This window comes from Quercus robur, chromosome 9, assembly GCF_932294415.1.
Source record: "Quercus robur chromosome 9, dhQueRobu3.1, whole genome shotgun sequence".
In the NCBI taxonomy this organism is placed as follows: Eukaryota; Viridiplantae; Streptophyta; class Magnoliopsida; order Fagales; family Fagaceae; genus Quercus; species Quercus robur.
The window spans coordinates 21,768,909-21,791,841 of record NC_065542.1 but is presented as its reverse complement, the minus strand read 5'-3'; the positions used below and the strand labels follow the sequence as shown (position 1 = coordinate 21,791,841).

Sequence of the window (22,933 nt, the reverse complement as noted above, 5' to 3'; positions counted from 1 at the left end):
TAGGTGGACGTGGGTTGAGGAGAAAAAACAAGAAAAAAGAACAGAAAAAAAAAATGTATGGATGATAAAAAAAAAGTATGAAAGAAAGGAAAATCATATAAGGAATAAAAGAAATCAAAATTGAGTAACATTACTACGGTATTTTCACAATAAATTTTAAGTGTCAGATTATTATTAGTTGATATTGGTAAGTAAAAAAATAATTTAAATAGTGGGTTCAAATTAGAACTAGTAACAACTTTTCACATAAGATTTTGATGTGATTCTTGTGAAAGTATTACGAAAAATGTTGTGAATATAATACTTTTCATTGAAAAATATAATTATTGGTAATGAATATAGAAAGAATAAATGATGATAAAAAAAAAAATAAAGAATGAATGAAGATATAATATTTAAATGAGATAAAGAATGTGATAGAGAGTCTGTTGGAAAGTATATTTGAAAAAGTAAGTAGATAAAAGCTAAATGTCACTGTTCATTCTCCAAACAGACAAAAATTAGGCAAAAATTTGGAGAGACTTTGGAGATGCTCTAATTCATAGCATGTAAAAATGGGTTAGCTAAATTATAAAATTTAACTTTTTGACCGCTACCATTACAAACCAACCCAAATGAACGCATTCAATATTGGCGTAGTTTGATATTAGATTTTTTTTTTTTTTATATTATTAATTTGATAATTAGGAAAGAGTAAATTTGAACCCTTAATGTCTCTTTTTAAAAAGAACAAGAAGTATCAACCAACCGAGCTACAAGGCTTTTCACATACTCATCTTTTCTATTATTTCATACACATTGAAAGAATGGCCATTTTGAAATTAATGAATTTAAGAAACCGTATATTACAAATCATTCATCATAGTAATTGGATACTACTTTCTTTCATACCCAAAAAAAAAAAAAATTTATACACACGAGCATTCCACCCAAAAATCAGACCAATGTCAGATAATGCTTCATTGTATTGCCCTTCACTAACCATCGTCCTTTGATTGCTCACGTAAAAAATTGTCCTAAGGTGATGAATAACTTTTCTCAACATTACTGATGAACTTTTTACCTGCAATATTAATCCTAATATTTAGGACAATATTTATGAGCAAGGTGCAAAAAGGACGGCCAAAAATGACGTGGATATAAGTTTTAAAATTTTAAAAAATCAAAAAAAAATTCAAAAAACAAAAACAAAAAGATGATTGTTAGAGGCAACTAGGAGCAGACCTCGATAGGGCCAAGTGGAGGATCATATAGACAACTCAATTAGTTGAGACTAATGCTTAGTCGAATTGAGTTCAAGAACAAGAAATGCATTAATAATGAACAACGCAATGGCACTAACCGAGTTACCCTACCACCGTATAGCTCACCTTGTAATGTCAACAATGCTATAGACACAACACAACAAATTTCACAAGAGAATATTTAGACACAAATAATTTGACACTTGTTAATGTGGCATATGGTTAGTAATAGGTAAAAAGAGTTATGTCAGTAGTGGGGCCCAGCAAAAAAGTAAAAACCAATAAAACCTTGCTAATTCAATTTTAGTGAACAAGTTGTCAAACTTTGTGTGTATAGCATTATTCATTTCACAACTTGTTAAGTTTGACAGACTATAATTGAAGCAACATTTCTTTCACATGAGACCATCACTAACATCACTTTTATTATACACCAATTACAACTTGTCATTTTAACAACTGTAAAATTAATTTGTTGTGATGTAAGAGTTATTGGTGTAACTTACCAATCCCCAAAATAAATAAATATATAAAGCTCTACCCTACTATAGAAGTTCTTCATTTTTAAAGATAATATAACTGCTAGCTCTATAATAAATTGTTGGTATAAGTATAATTTCTCAAAGGATAAATTTGTTAGGCATGACACCTCAAATGGCCAAAAAACATAAAATTAAATTAAACCCAAAATTATTGGCCATCATCTTTTTATTATGCTAAGGGCCAACATGCTACTCCCAAGTCTAAAAAGCTATTCTACACACCTGCATTTTAACCTTCTAATTTCAAATCTTAAGCACTATTTAAAACAAATTACTTGATGTAATCCTTACAAAAATTTTGATATCATAAGAGATAATTTATCTTATAAAGCTGGTACATATTGGTGTGTAGCACAAATTACTTCCTATTTCCTAGGCCCCAAGATTTAGAATCAGCAGTAAGGCGACTGATTCAACAATTATGGTGAACTCAATAAATATCAAAATCCTTGTCTACCTAGATAACGGAACTGCATATCACATAATACTTAAAAAGTGTTGAGTGTAGTGACCTGAATATTGTACCTGTTTTGGCCACGAACCGTAACATTGTACAAGTAATTTTCCTGTTCAATATTACATAGAAACAAGGGAAACAAAGGGGTGATTCCAAATACTCAGATAGGTTATGCAGAAATTGAACTTTAATTGATACAAAAAATGAAATAATCTAATTATTACATACTTACCACAAATTACATTAATCAATTGGATGTTTGTCAGCTTGGCGAGATGTATAATGTGCAGAAAGCAAAAGCAGAGAAAGGAAAGCACTGGCCACAAAGATCGCATCAAACCAACGGTGGTAAAAGTCAAACTGAATATCTCCTAAGACATCTGTTATGATGATCCTGCCAAGAGAACCCAACCCATACAACACCAATCATATCAGATCTAATCTCATAGCTGAATGAACTATCACATTCTACAGAAACAAACTAAGCAATTAAATACTAACAGATTCAGTTCGCTTGCATTTCTATAATTTAATAGTTTCAGAATCAAGAAAAATACGACAGTAACAACATTATATATTTGTTAAAAATTCTTTAATTGCAATCTACAATTACAAGTAGACAACTACATAATATGATTGTCACACATAAAATTTACCTTCACCTGAAAGATGGCATGGCAATACCTGGAATGACTTTACCCAATATATATATTTTTTGATAGGTAAAATTTACCCAATATATTCAATAATGCATCCTAATTGTAAAGCAATGAATTCAACCATAATAAGAACAGTCTCAAGCCTTAAGTTGGTGTTTCCATCAAGAACTTTCTTCATAATTCCAAGGCTTTAATCTTATCTTGCATTGCTCTACTTGAATGACCATCCCACTACATAGGTCATATTCTCTAACTGTACATACTACATTAGACAATAGACAGCCCCCCACCCCCTTCTCTCTCTCTCTCTCTCTCAATTTTACTCTCTCCCTTCACAAGAAAATTGTCTACATAAGACGAGCAATAAGGGCCTTCCCTAGTTCCCAGACTCACAAGAAAGAGCACGATTATCTTCTACACAAACCCAAAATTCATATTGAGGTAGGTCAGACTAGGAATCCTGCCTACAATTGCTTGATTCATGTTCAAGGGGCATGGAATTGTAGAAGCTGCAGGGTTTTTAGATTGAATAGAAAAGAGAGGATTCTAAGGCCAAGAAAGTGGTTCCGGAAAATGGGCAGGTTGTAGGATTCAGTGATAAATAAAGAGCTTTAAGGCTTGTTTTAATTGGTTATTTGCAGGCTAGTGGCTAGGCAGTTTTATACGGTAAGGAAAAGGGTTGATTTGGCAATGCAAAAGATGCGAAAAAGAGAGCTAAATTGTATCTGCCCATGGGCTGTGAACAATAATATGAGAGAGAGAGATAGAGAGAGAATATAGAGAGTACATAGAAATAGTTATTTTGAGGCCATAACTGTTTGTTGTTCAACTAGAACTAGGACTCTAACTAGGAAACAACAACAACAAAGACTTAGTCCCAAAACTTTTGGGGTCGGCCTAATCAGGAAATTACAAACTTAAAAAAAAATTAAACCAACCTAAGGGCCATATATACATGCCCATTGACTAAGTAATATTCATATCATTAATTTATCCCCAAAAAATACCCTAATATTCATACTTTATTATTATGAAATAAGACCATTGGCTCACAACTATGACCCATGTTTAACAATAATGAAATTAGGAAGATAACCTTGACTCACAAATGTAAATAAAACTCTACTATCCTAATAATCATCACGGACACTAGTTTCCAAACCAAAAGCTTTCTCAAATTTCATGAGGCCCATAGCTTTACTCTTTGCCTTCCAAAAAGTATATTTCATGTCTAACCACACAAAGATGCAGCATTAAAAAACTCTTTCAATCTTTAGAAGACTGGGTATTTGGGTTTCTTCTTTTCTTAATAAATTTCTTTGTTCTATAAAAATCTTTCTTCCCAAATCTGTGGGTGATTTAATAATAAAAGAATTTTCAATCACAGGCAAGACACCTGGGGATTAAAGGCTCATTTAAGACTTCTGCCAAAACAAGCCACATGAGTCAAAGGTATGCACTTTTATGGAAGCGCACTCAACAAAGATGGGTATGCACATATTTTTAATATTTTATGCACAATTATAGAAGCACACTTGACAAAATGGAGAGTTTCAAGTGTCAAATAAATGTGAAATCACTAACAATCACCTTCAGCAAAATCAATAGCACTCACAAGCAGATTGTTATATACTAAAAGAAATGCAAAATAATAAATAATAATAACACTCTCTCCATCCCATTTTGTTTGTCCAGTATACCATTTTTAGCTGTCCCAATATACCTGTCCAATTTTAAAAGTCAGTAGTCATTAATTTATTGACCTCCCAATATATTTCTAGCCTTCATTTTATTCAGGTTCAAATTCTTGAAAGTTTGTAAGGGAAATTTTGAAAACATATATTTTTCTTTCATAGACTAAGCTTTAAATGACATTCCATTAAAAAGATTATTTTCTAAACTAGATAAACAGAAAAGGGACAGACAAAGGAGAGAGTAATAACACAGCACAGTAATGAGCATACCTGTATTCAGTTGCTAAGCTTTTCCTTATCAAAAGAATTGAGGAAACAAAATACATTCCCATAATCTCAGACAGAAAAAGTACAACATTACTTGAAGATCCACTACCAACTCTGGAAACTGCAAAAAAGAACTGCAGACAGCCAAAAACTGCAAGTTAAGCTTCAGAATAATAGAAGCCATGAGACACTGTCCGTACCAAAATAAAACAAATATTTCAAGAGGAAATCAATCGTGCTGAACTGAGCATATAACCATATTCATCCTTTTAAAATGTTATTCTATTTGCTTAACTAACTAGAATGGGAAGTGAAACTTTCCCAAAAGGTTATTATAATAAACCAATGAGGTCACTTTTCATCATTTTAGAATATTATAGATGCAAAAATATGAACTACATGGGACCAGTAGACACCTAGTTGTCTACAAGCATCTGGGCTGAAAGCTTCTTTTCTCTCATTACCGTCTCAAAATCCTTCATTCCATGGAATATCTGTTTTATTAGCAGTAATGAAAATGTGCTGACCTTTCATTAAGAAGTTCAATGTGCTATGACCCTTCATCAAGAAGTTCACACTTCACACATTACTCAAATCAATCCAAGAGAGCACAAGGTAAATCATAGTCATTTAACTTAAGCAATACATTGAAATGAAAAGATATCAGAAAGCATGATTACCTTCATTAGATTTGTTAGGAATCCTCGAACTGATATAACGATCAAAATTCCAATGAATAACAACGAAATATACTGTACAACATTAACAAAAGAAAGGTAAGAGAAATACAGCATCAGACAATGCAAGACATAACAGCACTTAAAGACACACATAACAATGCCAGTAGCAAAAGCACTGGAAGCTTCCTTTGTCTATTGCCATTAAACTATCTATCATCTGAAGCACTAGCACTGTTGCTTTTAAATATTACACACAAACACTGAATCACGTAGTCATAAGATTAAACTGTCTTCTTCAAACTTTGATTATATTAACAGAAATAAGCTAGACATACACACTGAATTGTCCTTTTCACAAGAATTGCACAATTAAAAGAGATGCCCCAATGAAGCTACAATACCTTCAACAGAAATTCAAGTAATAGTAAAACCAACGCATAACTGAATAATATCACCAATCCTAATTAATGAAACAAGAGTAGAAAATAGAGAACAATCACCGTCCCTTCTATAAAATAGAAAAATATAATATCTAATAAAATGACATGCCTAATTCACATATTTTACAAACTGGAATTACAATCTTCAAGTTTATTGTAAGATTCTATAGTTACTATGAAACAAATATATTCAGGATGAAAAGCTGAAACCAGAGCCAGAAGTAATTCCAAAAGTTAGTCACTCCAATTTTAAGGAGGTCAGCATGTAACCTTCATCTAATGGGTTAGACAAGCATAGAAATGGAAACAGAATGAATGAAGGGGGCGTGAACCTTGATCTAATGGGTTTTGAGACCATCCTTTCTAGCACTGGTTGTCCAAAGAGATACATGCCCAACAACAATTTAACAAAACATGCAGAAATATAATGAAGATCATATGATACAGAGACTAGGAAAACTGCTCATTGGTTTAATTCGAAGTTATTACTCATTCATGCATATCACCAGTATGTAACATGGAATAAATAGAAAAAGGAGGTCATATTATGTAAGTCATCAAAAACTCAGTGCCTACTCGCAGTACTATTCTGTATAAGTCTTCAGTTTTCAAATAGCATTGCCACCTAAATTGTTAACAAAATGAAAACATTGAGCAATAATTGACACCTGAAAGAATTTATTAAATTTATTGAACACAAATAGTAGTAAAACATAATCTGGAACTGATTCAAAGATATGGCAAGCAACATTGACATCTAACCTGCGACAATAATGCAGCATTGATTCCAATATCAAAGAACTGCAAGAATATGCTTATGGTCATAGTCACAGGATCAACTGAACCAGCCTGTCAAAGAAACAGATAAAAGTGCAATACATTAGCAAATGACAACGCAATTTGAAATGGTTCAAAGACGAAACAAATTAAACAATGACAATTAGATGGAAATCATAAATACAAACATGAAAAGATCATCAAAAAGGGATTATCAAGGGATAATAAAAGTACCTCCTTGAAAACAACGCTTTGCAAAGACTGCACAAAGCAAATAGATCAATCAGGCACCTCACTTTCCAAGCAGTAAAAATCAAACCAGAAAAAAGGAAGACTATTTGAAGGACATAAAAAACTAAAAAACTAAAATACAATATCACCAGAAAGTTTGTAATTCTGACTTTAGACAGTAAGGAGCATCAAAGGGAACATATATGCAGGTTTTGAATAACACTCCAGCTGTTTATCAATATATATTTATGATGTAGGAGAACTTCACTCAAATTAGTTGCACGTCGCAGAGAATGTTGTACAACAATCCTTACTGTCAAACCGTGCAACTTTTACTATTCATATTTTTTTGTACTTACCAAAAAAAATAGTTGATAAATAGTTTTGATGCAATATTCTAATTTAGTATTCTGCTGGATTCTTGCCCATTTTTTTCATGAAAACAGATTCACTTAATAATATATAAATTTATGGTTTTAAAACTGAACCAAACAAAGAATCAGAAAAAATAATAGTTCTCAGTTGTATGGTCCGATTAGGAATTCACCAGTGGTTGCACCATGGTTTGAATGGTGGTCAGACTATGACATCATAAATAATAAATATTACAGGTAAATATATGTTGCCCAATTATTAATTTGTGAGCCCAATCACTCCTAAATATGCTTCTTCACTTTTAACATAGGAAGGAGGTTTACAAAGGATTACTTATTGAAAATTGTCATGTAAACTACTGATATGGAACTTTTTCATCTCAAGAATGAAAGATAAAAGGGAATAATGGTTTTATAGTTTTAGTTGAGTCAAATTTCTTAATAATATGGCACATTAACTGAAACAACTTTACCCAAAAACATTAGTCTTTTGTTTCCCAGAAACCAAGTGCAGAATAACAGTTTAAAAGTTTTTGATCCAGGTCCAATCTTCTTGATTGCAAAAATATTAGGTGAAAATTGGAAACAGACCAAAATTGAAAATATTCCTAATGACAGATTAGACATTTTGGATCTTTCAATACATATACAATTTAGAACTCAAATGAAAAAAGAACTTTGGTTCAAATAATGCCAAACCACATCCCCCAAACTGAATTCACCAACATTATAATTATTGGTTAATGGTTGATTAGAGAGGCAGAAGCAATTCTATGTTCTGTTATACAATATCTCGGTATTACACCATATCCCCAGCACCTCGGAAGCACCCTTGGATCAACTCATCAGGCTCCAATTGAAATACAAACCACTCAAGATCCCAACATCACAATTGCATTTTTCCACTTAGACAGCAGCTTTAGGTAACATTTTGACGGAAAATCTTCAGAAAAATCTTACGTTTGTTGACTGGTAGCAGGGAGTCAATAGAGCATTTTTTACTACATTGTCTAGTGGCACGAGACATTTGGCCTTTTGTTTTACCTTATTCAGGGTAGTTTGGGTTGTGCCAAAAACTAACTGTGCTTCAGATTTTGCAGTGTCGAAAAAGAAGATTTCGTCCTCATATTCATTCAAAGATTTGGAAACCAGCTCCATCATGCGTTTTGGGGAAATTTTGGCAAAAGAGGAAAATAAAAACCTTTGATGGTGTCAAGCGCCCCAATCATGTTATTAAGCAAACTTTGATGAATGAGCAGATGACTACCTTGGATAGCATCCCTTCATCTTCTTTTCTAAAATTTATAGATCTTTTGAACTTTAGATTGTAATTCTTTAGGAGTGGTTCAAATGCAGAGTATTGCAGACACAGTATATTTGAACTCTCCCCTCTTTCACATAAAATTATTTTTACTAAAAAAATTATTATTGACCTTTATCACAAATTTTGGAATTTCCAAAAAATGCTTACCCAAATTTAATTATGGCATGGATCATAATTTTTTCCATTTTTTTCAAATAAGCAAGAGCAATTATTAACAAATAAACAGAAACAAGAATTTTAAGATGCAGCAAAACAAGCTGCAAACATTTGTCTTAGAATTTCTGGAGGATCATTAAGTTTTGTGATTCTAAAGGGAATACAATTTAAGTTTTGCCCTCAATTCTTATCCTTATTGCTTTTGCTACCAATGAAATAAGGCTTTTAACATGCTGAATTTAGTAAGAGAGATAAATGAAATGTCCTCAATTTATAAACCCGATAAAACAGATAATACCTTAATCATTTTGTACACACAATAGACTGAACAGGCATAGCCAAGTAGATTCTGCATGTGACCCCTCCAGGTTCGAGAAAAAGCAGCAGCCTCCTGCAAATTAAGAAAGAAAAGTGAGAACTAGTTTACCTGTTCAAAATTTCACTAAAAAAATACATTGATTGCAACAACAAAAAATTCATGCACATAAATGGTTGCAGATTTACGACACAATATAAGTGCTCGGGATAATATTAAAATATAATTTTCAATGACAAACAGAAAATATTCAGAAGAAAACTACCTGCATTACAAACATTATAGAAAGGAGTAGCAGAAAACAAAACTACAATGGTTCCTTTTGTTGGAATCTGTTGTTCATTAGAGAGGTGTATGATTTGGAATTATAATCAATGGCTCACTTGTTGGAGGACATTTATGCAATGAAGTGGGAAATAAAAGGGGGGGGGGGGGGGGGGGGGTGTGGTGAGTATGAATAAGAATAAGAACAACCTGGTCTGAATCCCTTCAAAATTTAAAGGCTCTCAAGTGAAGAGCTACTGCAAGGTATTGAGAGGAGGAGGAAAGTCTTTTCCTTGGCAGAGCATTTGGAAGGTTAAGGCACGTCCAAGGGTGGCTTAGTTTCTTGTGGTGTTAGACATTAGAAAAGAGATGAGGGTTGATACTCATGGATTGGTGCTTTTATGTGCAAGAACCATGGAGAGTGTGGCTCATCATTTTCTTCATTGTGTGGTGGCTCAAGAGTAATCTTTGATTTTCTCTGTTTGGAGTCTCTTGGGTAATGCCTTCTGTAATTGTGGAAATGTTGTCAACTTGTCATGTTGGAAGGGACGTTTGGGAAAACGAAGCAATGGGGTGATATTGAAAGTTGTTCCTTAGCGTTTCAAGTTGTGTTATGTCTTTGTAGAGAAAGAATGCCCGTTACACATGGATGCGATATATTAGAAGACCAAACTGTGTGATACTACAATGAAAACACAGATCAGAATTTGACCGATTTTCCCAACAATTCATACTATGAAGAACAATAATATATGCTCCCAGAAACCAATTTTGTTTCACAAATTACACTGACCTTTTTTCTTTTTCAACATTTATAACGTTTTCTCAGATTTAATAAGATTCCACTCAAGACATCTTTTGCTCAGCTCTTACCTCTGGAGATTCCAATACAATGTTGTTAAAAGCACAGCAAGGCACATCTCAAGTGAGAAGTACATATAAAAAGCATTGTGTGGCCCATACCATTTATCGCTCAATCATGCACATAAGGATAAAATCAGGCACCTTTGTGCCTAGTGCAAGACACAAAAAAGAGCACCCTTAAAGTTGTAAGTCAATGTCTCATAAATTTCCTCTTTTAAAGAGTATAGATTGTGTATTCCTTGTTTTTTTTTATTATATAAAAGTAAAATAAATTGTGTATTCCTTGTTAGCAGGACCTTTTCACCTTTTAAAATGTTAATATTATAGTAGTAACTAAGTCATGTACTTAAATCTAAATATGGTATTTACAATTATTTATTGCAATATGATTCAAATTTCACCTCCCCCTTCCCCACTATCTACCTATCAAAAACATCTTGCAATATGATTTTTTATAAAATAATAATTCAATACAAAGCACAAAAGGGGCACAGCCCTAATACATGCAATGTATACAAGAGAAACCCCAAAATAGAAACAAGAAACAAAGAAGCTGGTTTCCAAAGTTCAGTAGATGTTAAAATACTATTGCACAATTGGATATGAGGTAATGTATTGCTCTTCAAACAGCCTATGTAGAATTTGAACCTCCAAATCTTCATTCCACCACACAACACCATAACTATTTGATCTAAATAGAATAGACCAAATAACCATAAATATGATTTTTAAACTATCTTAATTATGCCAAAACTCATTTTCCCTGGAAGTAAATTAATCCTTCATTGTACAATGTACAACACTTCAACAAAGTATCATAGTCATTAGCAGAACAACAGCACTGGCCCTCAAATGTAAAAGGTATTGTGCAAAAGAAATGGCAGAAAGGTTATATGTAACACAGTAGATGCAGAAACATGTTGAAATCAAAATCGGGAACCAAGTGTATATCACATTTATAAAATAAAAATACTAATAATTATTATTTCAAATAAATAAATAATAAAAAACCTTCGCTTGCCGAAGCTCATAGATTTCCAAAAATAGCTGCTTTGAGAGCTCTTCTAAAGCTTGTACCTCTGCTTCCATGCTTTTGATGTCTTTAAGAAAATAACAACAAATAAATAAATAAATAGATATGAAGAAACATTATTGAACCTTAAAAAGAATAAGGAGATTAAGAAGTATTGGAACCCCATACCAAAACTTGTTTTTGATAAGTTGGTTTGCATGAGTGGTTGATGTTGGTAATGTAGGGGGCGAGGGGTTGTAGATCTGCCTCTCTGGTTAACATTGGGCTACTTTTTCTCTTCTTTTTTTGGCTCAGATGCTTTTGATTAGGTACCCTAAACACCATTGGCCCTAGGTTTTGGGCTTGGAATTCAAGGACTCTTTCACAAAATATATGGATAGAGTAAGTTAAAACTAGGCTATTATTAAACATTAGGACAAAGTTTTGGGAGTAAGGCCTTGTTGTTATTGTAATAAGAAGGTTGGGCCTATTCTGACCTATGCTTTCTGAGTTTCCTAAAGACTTAAAATAAAAATAAAAAAATAAAAAATTGGGCCTAATTAATTCTCAGTTAACTCTTTCTTTTTTTGTCAAGTTATACATGCACCCAGTGGGTTTTAAATCCACAACTTCACCGTCCACCCATTCTTATGGGAGAAGGAAGTGTCATTTGAGCTAAAGCTCATTGGCAATGCTCAGTCAACTGTAATACCCAACAATCTCTTCTTCTTTTAATTTGTTGGTGTTTTTTGATTGGTTATTTACACAACACTGAACTCTCAATGGGTTATGGATCGGATTTTGAACCTACAATTTCACCCTCCGCCAATTAATTTTCTTTTTAAAAATAAAGTGCTATTGGAACTTATTCAATAAAAATATTTAGACTAAAAATCTAATGTTTGAATTACTTTCAAACATATTTTCAAATGTTTTGATGATTATTTATTTTTTTTAAACTAAATGGACAGATACTCAAAAATATATTTTATGTTAATTAATGGTTATGTCTATCTTATATTGTATCCAATTTTTTCAGAACTTGCCGTATCACTACATCCATATTATGTTGCACCCTCCCGTGTCTGTGCCTATACTTCCTAGCATTTTACATTGCCCAAGCAACTATCTATTCATAGATTTATAAAAGCTTGTCTTTTATAAAAAAAAAAAAAAAAAAAATGTGGATCTTGAACAATTTTCTTAAAAATATAAAATAAAATATTCTAATAAACATTCACATACAAATACACGTACATAATGTGGATGCGTGTGTGTGTAGCCAGAATGAATACAGAGTGACCAGAATATTGGTCTAAAAGAAAGAGACTGACCTTGTTCCCTTTGGTCTTCATGCACAGATCGTACAACTGTGCCAACAATTCGTTTAAAAAAGGATCTACCCTTTATCTGCAGCAAACAATTTAGTGAGCCACAAGTTAACTGACTTGTAGAACACACACGCTTAGTGGGAAGGAAACATATAACAGATTCACACTTTCATCATCTTGTAACAATGATTAATGCTTTCATGGTTTTCCTTAGAAGGCTCCATTCTTTTTTTTTTTGATAAGTAATTAGAAGGCTCCATTCTTGTTCGGAGAGAACATGAGGTTAAAAAAGAAATTGAAATACGATATAAAAGTCTAAGATTGAAATTGGAGGCAAAAAAAGGCTTGTTTGCCTCCTCTACAAAAAATATTCTATGATACTTATAATCTAAAACTATCCATATGTCATCTAAGACAAGTGATTTCATCTTTTAACATATAAAATTGCAAATTTGGAACTTGTGAAAAGCATCAGAATCTAGATGTACAAAGGCATCACACATGATGTTATCAGCAATTAATATAAAAGAATAGTAAACTAGTGCAAGCCCATAAGTTTTAGGTTTGTACAATAATATCTCCTTTTGATCACTCAATAGATTGGCTCCTGACTGTGATATTTCAGAAACTGTTTTTTTTTTTTTAGTAAGTTACATACCCACCCAATGGGTCTTGAACCCACGGCCTCACCCTCCACCTAGAACATAAGAGGAGGAGGTATCAATTGAGCTAGAGCACATCGGTGAAACCCAGGTTTTTAAGTGTAAAAGTAGTTGACATTAAATTTGTCATTGCCTCATTGGTTTCAACATTTTTTTTTTACAATATGATAGAGGCAATACTATTTGCATATATTTACTATTTCTTTCAAAATTGTTAATAATTTGAATAATTCCAGTCATTTATGCCTTACTTGGTATACATACCGTGAATCTAATTATCAGGACTTTTGAAGGTCATAGGTTTAATGGCACACACTCCCCTTGTAAGACTAAGTTGGAAGGTGAGATCACTTTAAGACCCACCAAGTATGTCTGTAACTTACCAAAGAAGAAAAGAAAAATGTTTTCATGGCACAAGATAAGATAGTTTTTCTTACAGGGTTGTTGAGAGATATTGATAAAGGGTTACTATTTGCCCTTTCATTTAGTTAACTTTTGGATTCTTAAGATTTTTAAAGTTTAGTTTTTATGTTTATTTGGTGTTCTCTTGTTTTCTCCCATGTACATGAGCCCCTTTATACTTTTGAAAATTTTTCTTATTAAAAGAAATTTATATATATATATATATGTTATGAATATGATTTTTTTTATATATATAAGAAATATGTTATCAAATATGATAAATATACAAAGACACAAAACTGCATGTACCAGATATGACGTGTTTTAATAAGTGCCATCCACTCTAACAAAGCAATCATAAAATGAGCTTCTCTGAAAGAACCCAACAAAACAAGATAGAAATATCATGAACATAAGAATGTTAACTAAAAGGATGAGCTGAAGATCTAAAGCCAGCATTCATGGAATTAAAGACATCAGACCAACCAGAATGCAACATGATCAAAGGTATAGCAAGATATGTAAACCTCCTCTGATCCTTGAATGCGTTCCATCTCCATTTGACCAAGAATAATTTTCTTCTTCTTTGCAACACAAGTCTCAATTGATTGCATTAGTTGTCTTTCCAATGCCTTGATCTCTGTCTCCTCAATCTCTCTGCCACATTTAAAATAAAAAGGAATATAGGAAATCAGAAATCACTAGAGTAATTAAATAAAACAAACTGATAAATATAACTTATGAATAAAGCACATCTATGTATATTCATAATAGTATAGTTTTATAGACAATGACATTTTAAGATTTCGCTCTCATGTTATTGATGATAACAATGGTTAGAATTTGTAATTATGACCTTCACCTAGCCACCATCTTTTTTCCTCCCCATCAGATCGTCTTGGTCTCAAATGGTGCACTAGCACTCACCAAGGGTGTTCCAGAACCTGATTGTGCAGTCATGGAAGACAGACAATCTGATGGATGCCGAGGAGAAGGTGACAGAGAGGACATCCTTGGTGTGGCTGACAAAATAGTGGGAGACACCAGCCTGGAGGACCCAAAGGTGGAACTCACCATCCCAAGAACCCAAGAGAGCAAACTAGCCATTGGAACTTGGAAGAGAGGACCACATCCTAGATGAAGGGGGGATGGTCAGTTAGCCTGTGGCAAGGGACACTGTAGGTCTTCTCCTCCTTGGTGAGGTGCCAGAGGGTGATTGACTTCTCCTAAATATGGTTTGTTTCTTAGATAAAGAATTTTTGAATGTCACAAAATGTTTAAAATTGGCTACTTGCTTTTTTCAGATAAGAAAGATGTATTTTATTGCAAAGAGACTACTCTATGAACAAGGGACGCAGAGAAGTCTAATGGATACGAAAGAACAAAATTATGTGTAGAGAGACAACTCCATGAATTCCGGAAAGGAACAGGTATTAATGAAACCCCATTAGAAACTCTAACCCTTGACACTAGGAATACGTTAATTTTTTTTCATTGAGAGCCTTTATTTTATGTGGCTCAACAAAACCCCATTAAACACTAGGAATTAGTAATGTATTCTCTTAGGAAAATGGTATTGCATAAACACAAGAATTTATGTGGTTCAACAAACTCTAAGAAAGTTCAGAAGATTTGTTAGAAATTGCCTCAAATTTCTATTTAGACTTGTTTACCTATTTGGCTTTCCTTGGTGTGAAATGAAAGCTGACTTGGTTACTTTTTTGGGGTCTTCTTTTTGTGGAAGGAAAGATAATTCCTTGTCAAACAATTCATGTATACCTTCTTCTTTTTTCTTTTTTTATAGGTAATCAGAGAAATATTATTAATGAAAATAGTAAGGAAAAATTCAAGTTGTCATGATGATGAACAACAGGAAAAAAAAAATATATATATATATGTATACCTAGTCAAAGAAATAATTAATTCTTCTTGTCCACCAAGAAATAGGATTTAAAGGCTTATACATAAACGGTTAGTAAAAATTTGGGGGCTTTGTCCTAAAGGTCCTCCCATATGACAAGAAGAGAAACAATTAAATAAGACTACTTGATGCAAGAGACATAAGAAAATTATTATTTAATATTATTTATGTTTGCAAGTCAATTGTATTTTTATGTTTTAGGTCCTAGTAGTTTATTAGGTTATTAGTATTTTAATTTAGAAGCAAGGTTATTTTTGTAATAAGGCAATTAGGGTTTCCTAGCCAATTAGAACTAGGGTTTAACAATCCTTTATAAGCAACCTATTGTACTTCTTGAGGAGATAACTGATATTTTAATGAATGAAAAAAATGGCCGTTTGGTCTCTCTTTGGGCTGGTGCTGACTCCAAGTCCACCCTAAATGCTGGCTCCTAGTGGTTTCTCCGCTTGATACTGACTCCAAGCCAGGCCTAGGTGCTAACTCCTAGGTCATATCCATTTATTTTCCTATTGTTTTAATTTTGTTCTGGTTGTCCTGCGTCAGTTTTGTTATCAAAGTAAACACAGATCTGTTTGAAGCATCACCACAGTCAATCCAGAACCAGAAAAATCACACAAAAAAAAAAAAAAAATCCAGCGCAGTCATTATTTTCTAACCATCGGAATACCAGCCACTACAGTAAACCAGATTTCCCAGCCAAGCAGAAAATAACTAAAGTCACCAGCCTTCAAAACTACTTCCGGATACGCTGCTAGCAGCGGATCCCTATTGCACCGTCAACCTCTAGTTTCACAGTCAGTGACACCAGATTGACGTCCCAATATTTTGGCCACTAACGACTTCGCTGGTTCTAAAGCTCTCCATCTCACACTGCGTAGCTGTCGAACCACTGCACTTACTGGGACTGAAGCTTCGTTTTGTTGTTACCAATCCACACCACTGTGTATCTGGCTTTTTAAGGGTCAAGTCCTCTGGCCCCTGCACTAGAGAATTCCAAGCCCACAAACAGCCAACTCCAAGCAAGGCCTGGTACACTTAGCAGCAATCACAAGGGCCAGGTTCTCTTACTATCCTTAGTGGACTCAACTTTTCATTTAAGATTTAAGATTCTTCTTTAGTTTCTTTATGTGCATACCAAAAAAAAAAAAAACCAAGTCTAGGCCTTCAGTCCAGTCCACGTGGATGCATTGGTTTTTCTATTGGTGTTCAAACAGTGAAGCTTTATTTGGTTAATGCCATGACAATCCCTTCTTTAGGGGGCCATATTTAGCAAGTCAAGTTGGCAAAATATTTTTCCCAATGAGCTATGGCGATATCAAAAACACCTTATTTTGATGGTTGTAAAATTAATCCACAGGATTTTGTCAACTGGGTGAATGGGATGGAGCAATTCTTTGAGCAAGCAAATTTTGCGAATAACATAAAGGTTAGGAATGCAAAGTTGAAGTTAAGAGGTGAAGCACAAATGTTTTGGGAGGATCTTGAATATTTCCGCTATCTAAAGTATGAACCTGCCATTAGTGTGTGGGAAGATATGAAAGAAAAGTTTTGTGATAAGTATTTGTCACCATACTTTCGAGCTAAGTATCTACCCCAATCTCAGTGTGGTACTTTTCAAGTTGAAGCAAATACGATGAATCCTCGTCCCATTTCATGTTCTCAGTGCACTTTTGAACAATCTACCAAGGAATTAAAGCAATTATTTGAAAATCTCATGACAGGTGTTCAAAACATAATTGCTCAGATGAAGCAAATGAAGACTCAAACCGATTCAATTGGAAAACCAAGGATAATTGATCACAATGAAATTATTGGTGCCCCCATTAGAAGACAACATTGACAATAATATCTTGGTAGTGGAGAAACCTCAAGTAACACCACAGTCTAATGTTGACAAAGACGTACATGCTTCAACAAGTGTTGCTTTAACATGCATGCAAGGAAACGAATCTATTGAAGAGCAGCAAGGTGTAGAGATGGTTTCTAAAGAGAGTATAATGTTAGAGGATGCACATGATGTGATATTGGAAGCTAATGAATCTGCTTTTGAGCAACTTTCTATGGTGCATGAAGACAAACAGTTTGCTAAAGTGGAGAAAGTGGATAACATAGTGCTTCCAATGGTTCAAGATAAGATTGTATTGATTCCACAAATTGATTTTGTTATTCCAAAAGAGTTTGACATGATGGAATTCAAGGTTTTTCCTTTCTCTATGCTCCCTAAGGTGATTCCAGACTGGAAGCAAGTGTTACTTGTCAGCATCTTAATTCTTCAATACTTTAGAACTCTAGGTCGAGTCTTCTCCAACCAGAGGAGAATGATGCGGGAAACACAAGAAAATTATTATTTAATATTATTTATATTTGCAAGTCAATTGTATTTTTATGTTTTAGGTCCTAGTAGTTTATTAGGTTATTAGTATTTTAATTTGGAAGTAAGGTTATTTTTGTAATAAGGCAATTAGAGTTTCCTAACTAATTAGAACTAGAGTTTAGCAATCCTTTATAAGCAACCTATTGTACTCCTTGAGGAGATAGTTGATATTTTGATGAATGAAAAAAATGGCCGTTTGGTCTCTCTTTGGTCTGGTGTTGACTCCAAGCCAAGCCAAGCCTAGGTGCTGACTCCTAGGTCATATCCATTTATTTTCCTATTGTTTTAATTTTATTCTAGTTGTCCTGCGTCACTACTCCTTAGAGAAGAGAATATTAAAAGAAGAGTTCTCCTAACTAAGAGACAAGAGGACTATTACTCTGCATTTGAATTAACTTTTTACAGAAAACATATTTGCTTATTTGCTGGAAGTTGGCAAAAGTATAATTATACGGTACGTAGAAAAAGTGGGGCTCTAAAAATTTATACAAGAGCAAATAAACTAAAAAAAAAAAAAAACTAAACTCACTTTTAGAAGAAGAGTTTCTTAAGGGAGGAGAAGACTCTTAGAATAAGAGTTCTATTGCTCTTTCCTTGTGCCTATTTCACCTTAAAGTGGGTTGGTTTACAAGTACAACCTTTGTAACTTCATGGTACAGGGATTGGCAAGTTCCTATTTGGAAGGTTGCAACTTTGCCAATTTTTAATAGTGTAGCACACTCTTCATTGTTACTATGGGGTTCAAAAGCACAAGGAGATTTTACTCATTGGTGTCAATAAGGAGATCTGTGGACTCTCTTGATAGAGGAGAAAACTCTTAGAATAAGAGTAGTTTGATCATTCTGTTGGGGTTAAAAGGATACCCACAAGTGAGAACTATGTAAGAGAGGTTCAACGTTGTAAATCTTATTAAGTAGAATGGATTTGATCTCACTCCCACGTGAGTACAACAATAACTACGTGAACACAAATTAGCTGAAGGAATTATGTTCTACTCACTTACACCAAAAAGCAATATCCATTTATTACCTAATGAAGAGCGACAAGTAACTGTATGGCAAATTTACAGCTCCAAAACCAGATAGGACAGCCATGACAGTAACACCAATGACCCCAATTCTACTGACCAATTGCGGCATGGTGAAGAAACCTGAGAAATGAAGTCAAGAAGAAGCCAACAGCATAAAACTAGAGGGTATTTATGAAACAATAAACAAAACATAGTTCACAAACAAGAATGAAAGGAAAAAAGACAAGGAAGGAACGGGAAGAAAAAAAAATGCATGAAAGAGAAAAATAGTAAGCCATGCAAAGGAATAATTATCGATCTACATGATAGACTGTATAGTGAGCGTTTGGGGAAGGCTGAAAGCTGCGTTTCAGTTCTGCGTTTTCATGCCCTTTTTTTTTTTTTTTTTCTCTGCACGTGAACAGTAAAATCACTGTACATGGGACAAAAAACACTATTCACGCACTGTTTACACACTGTTCATGGGTCCCACGACACTATTCACACATTTAAAAATTATTTTGCTACAGTGTTTTCAGTTTCAGCAACAATAAGTTCAATCCAAACGGACCCATAGTTTGGACAATATGGAAATGGAGGCTATGGAGCTGCAAAGGAGATTATACAATATAGCATGTTTGTGTATGCTCATGTGCTCACAGATTGATTTAGGCTTATTTGGGAATCCCAGCTATAAGGAATTAAAAAGCAAAAACCAATGTTATCAGTCTCTATGTGTGCGTTTGGGAAGCGCGTTTTGCGCTTCCCAAACACACGTTTGCGTTTCAGTTACTTTTTTTTTTTTTTTTTTTGGGGAGCCAAAATGTTTGACTTTTCCGTGAACAGTGGACAGACCCACAAATTTCACTTTTCAACAACTTTTTCATTAAAAATAGGTCCCAATGTACTATTCACACATTTAAAATTTATTTTGCTACAATATTTTTCAGTTTTCAGTTTTCAGCTGTATCCAAACGGACCCTAAGTAGCAAAGATGAGATTAAAGATATCCATAATATTTAGGAGGAAAAATGATAATAATAATAATAATGAGAGGAATTTGATTCGATAATGCATGACTCACTTCAAAAACTTAAAAAACTAAGACTACAATCCTAATTGACATCCTGATGCATTGCTATTTTTTGCAATGTGACCTGTGTTTTCATTTTAAATTCTGTGTGTCTAATGCCTTCAAACATAATCCAACATAATGATAGTGGAAAGGTTGGAGACATGCAGAGATAAAGCATCGGTTTATTTCATTCATTTATGTCAAGGAAACAATGGAAGTGGGTGTTAGAGAGAGAATTAATCTATGAGTTATGATCTTAACAAGGACAAAATCAAAACCTTTAGCAGGTGAAGGCATAGGAAAGTGAATGCCCATGCGCCAAAAGGCATAGAGAAATGCCAGCAAAAACAAGATGGCTCCAAGTGCAGCTCGTTCCTTCCTTAAACCTGAGATGAAAAAAATAATAATCATAAATAAATAAATAATCATTATTTAAGTTGACGGGTAGAATGAAGGAATATAATATATACGGCCAACCCAAGCTATTCTATTGAGGATCCATAGCCAAACCCAAAATTTTGGGAATAAGGCTTTGTTGTTGTTATTATTGTTGTTGTTAAGTTGAGGGTTTGACAATAGAGAGAGAAAAATATTGTAGCATTGATTTTTTTAGACATTCTGATTGTAAAAGGTGAATATGTTAAGGCGATCATTGATATCACTAGGGCAGAGGATTTTTCCCATCTGCATTAACATATAGCGATCGAAACATGTTTACAAAACTAAAGTTAAACAGCAGGATTATGGTCTTCCTCCTCAATTCAGAACAAGATTCAACCAAAATTATTACTTATCAATATAACTGTACTGATATGTTATAAGTATCTACAAATTCCTGGAGAACCTTGTTATTTTCCAACAGACTAAATCTAACAATCCTGAGTATTATCTCTAGACTGTGATGGTAACGAGGATTCTTACACATCACAATGGACTGCAAATTACTATCAAATCACCTTATTCTTCCACCTGGATGATTTTTATCGCTAGATTACATACAACCAAGTGCCATCAGTTATAAAAGATCTAAGGATTGATTAACGTTCAAAACAGAATAATTAGTCAGAAAAGCTACAAATACATGTCAAATTATGCTGACTGAGGCTCACCGACCTGGGTTACCCCTTGAAGAATGCAATCAATCAAAAAAATAAAAATAATAATACTCCCTCAAAAAATGTATGGTTAAGGTCCAACCCTGTAAAAACTTAATACATAGGATAAATAAAAACTAAACATGTCAAAAGCAATACAGACTAAGCATTACAATAGCAAAATTAACATTTGGGACAAGGTTGAGTTTAACATAATTGAACAAAAATCAATGAGGGAAATGCCCACCCCAATCAAGCTCTATGAATGAAAACAACAAAATCAAGTTTGCAAACTGCCACATCAACTCATAATGAACATGAACATGAAACCCAAACCATAACCACAATTAATTTTTATTTTTTTATAAGTTTAACCACAATTAATATTAGGACTTCACTCTTGCCGACTTGAATATATATGTGCAGCAAAACAGTGCTATGATGCGGCAATTTGATAAGTGTGCAAAAGATAATCACATAAAGAGAAAAAAGGTACTGCAAGTCAAGTGCAAATACAATAGGGTGCTCTAGTGTATTTGGGGTTTGAGTCTTGTGAGAGTGTCTGTGTGCTCTAGGAAGCACGGACACTTCATTTAGGGTGCCATACCCTTGTCGTATTTTTGTCACACTGATGTCATACTGGCAAGCGCTATTATTGTAATCTTCTCATTTTATAGTATAACTTTCTCTGTTGTCGCCTGTGGATGCATATTGCCCGACAACGTAAATTCTCTGTGTCTAGTTTTCTTCTCTCTTCTTTAAGTTTGCGTAAACAGATCATTTTCACAACTTAACAAATTCACCTCCTAAACACTAATGTGGATTCCTTCTAGAACAATCCAAAGCATTAACTCCATCAACCATAAACACTAAATTTATAATACAAAATAGTTACTAAAATTGCACTACACAGTTACACACACACACACGCATTGAATTTTGTGCTTGAACTAATAACCAACAAAGCCAAAAATTGAAAGAAAGATCAAACGCACCGTTATTGCAAAGCATCAAGTAACAATGATAATAAGGCAGCATGAAAACCAGCAACAGTATCAAACAAAACAAATCCAGCTTCCAGTTCATCCATCTTGCCCTACATCCAATACAAAAAGCCCAAAACCAAACCACATATAAATAAATAAATAAAATGGCATAACATTTTCTACAAGTTTCTCGGGAACCAAACAGAGAGGTAAGAGAGAGAAGATGCGTTACTCTTTGGAGAGAATAGGGATGATCTCAAAGAGGACGAGTTGGAAGAGATTGCAAGAGAAAGCGAAGACGACGCTGAAGATGATCTGGACTAGTACGCGCTTCTCTTCGTACTCCTTGTAGAGCCTTTGGTTGAGGAACCATAGCCCCGTCCAACCCAGTAGGATCAGTGACCCCAAAACGATGACGCTCTCGTAGATCGCCCATGCCCACCCCATCTCTCAATACTCTCTAATCTCTGTGTGTCCCCTGGATCTTTTCTGGATTTCGAACCAACTCTCCCTCCTCCTTCTTGATCCGGAAAGGTTTTTTTTTTTTTTTCCCCTGATTTTTTCCGTTAAAATACCATTTTGCCCCTAAATTTTAACAAATGTTTATTTTTGGTCTCTAAATTTGAAGGAGCTGCTTGGTACATGTGTTTAAACACATGTTTTCAGTTTTTAAATAATATTACACGTATTTTCACAAACTTTTTTATCTACACATATTTACATAAAAACTGAAAACTGTTATTTAAACACACATACCAAACGGGTCCTAAATCTTCAT

At 33.8% G+C, this 22,933-nt stretch overlaps 1 protein-coding gene across 5 annotated transcripts; it reads right to left on the bottom strand.

Annotated features, from left to right (window-relative positions):
• Positions 1-737: 737 nt before the first annotated feature.
• LOC126699518 (GPCR-type G protein 2) lies at positions 738-22,686 on the bottom strand. Of its 5 annotated transcripts, none has more exons than XR_007646807.1 (15): positions 22,388-22,686; positions 22,165-22,265; positions 20,354-20,461; positions 19,021-19,141; positions 14,224-14,353; positions 12,636-12,711; positions 11,301-11,389; positions 9,144-9,236; positions 6,995-7,021; positions 6,746-6,832; positions 5,544-5,615; positions 4,867-4,997; positions 2,476-2,637; positions 2,299-2,352; positions 738-1,077 (listed from the first exon to the last, which is right to left on the bottom strand). XR_007646807.1 is itself a non-coding variant. In XM_050397385.1 (14 exons), the coding sequence occupies exons 1-13, from the start codon at positions 22,600-22,602 to the stop codon at positions 2,487-2,489; spliced, it is 1,401 nt and encodes a 466-aa protein (XP_050253342.1). In that variant the 5' UTR covers positions 22,603-22,686; the 3' UTR covers positions 2,297-2,352; positions 2,476-2,486. The 5 variants fall into 5 exon arrangements, 1 of the variants encoding a protein (XP_050253342.1); XR_007646808.1 differs by having other exon boundaries at positions 2,312-2,352; XR_007646806.1 differs by having other exon boundaries at positions 738-1,063; positions 22,388-22,685.
• Between the last annotated feature and the right edge of the window lie 247 nt (positions 22,687-22,933).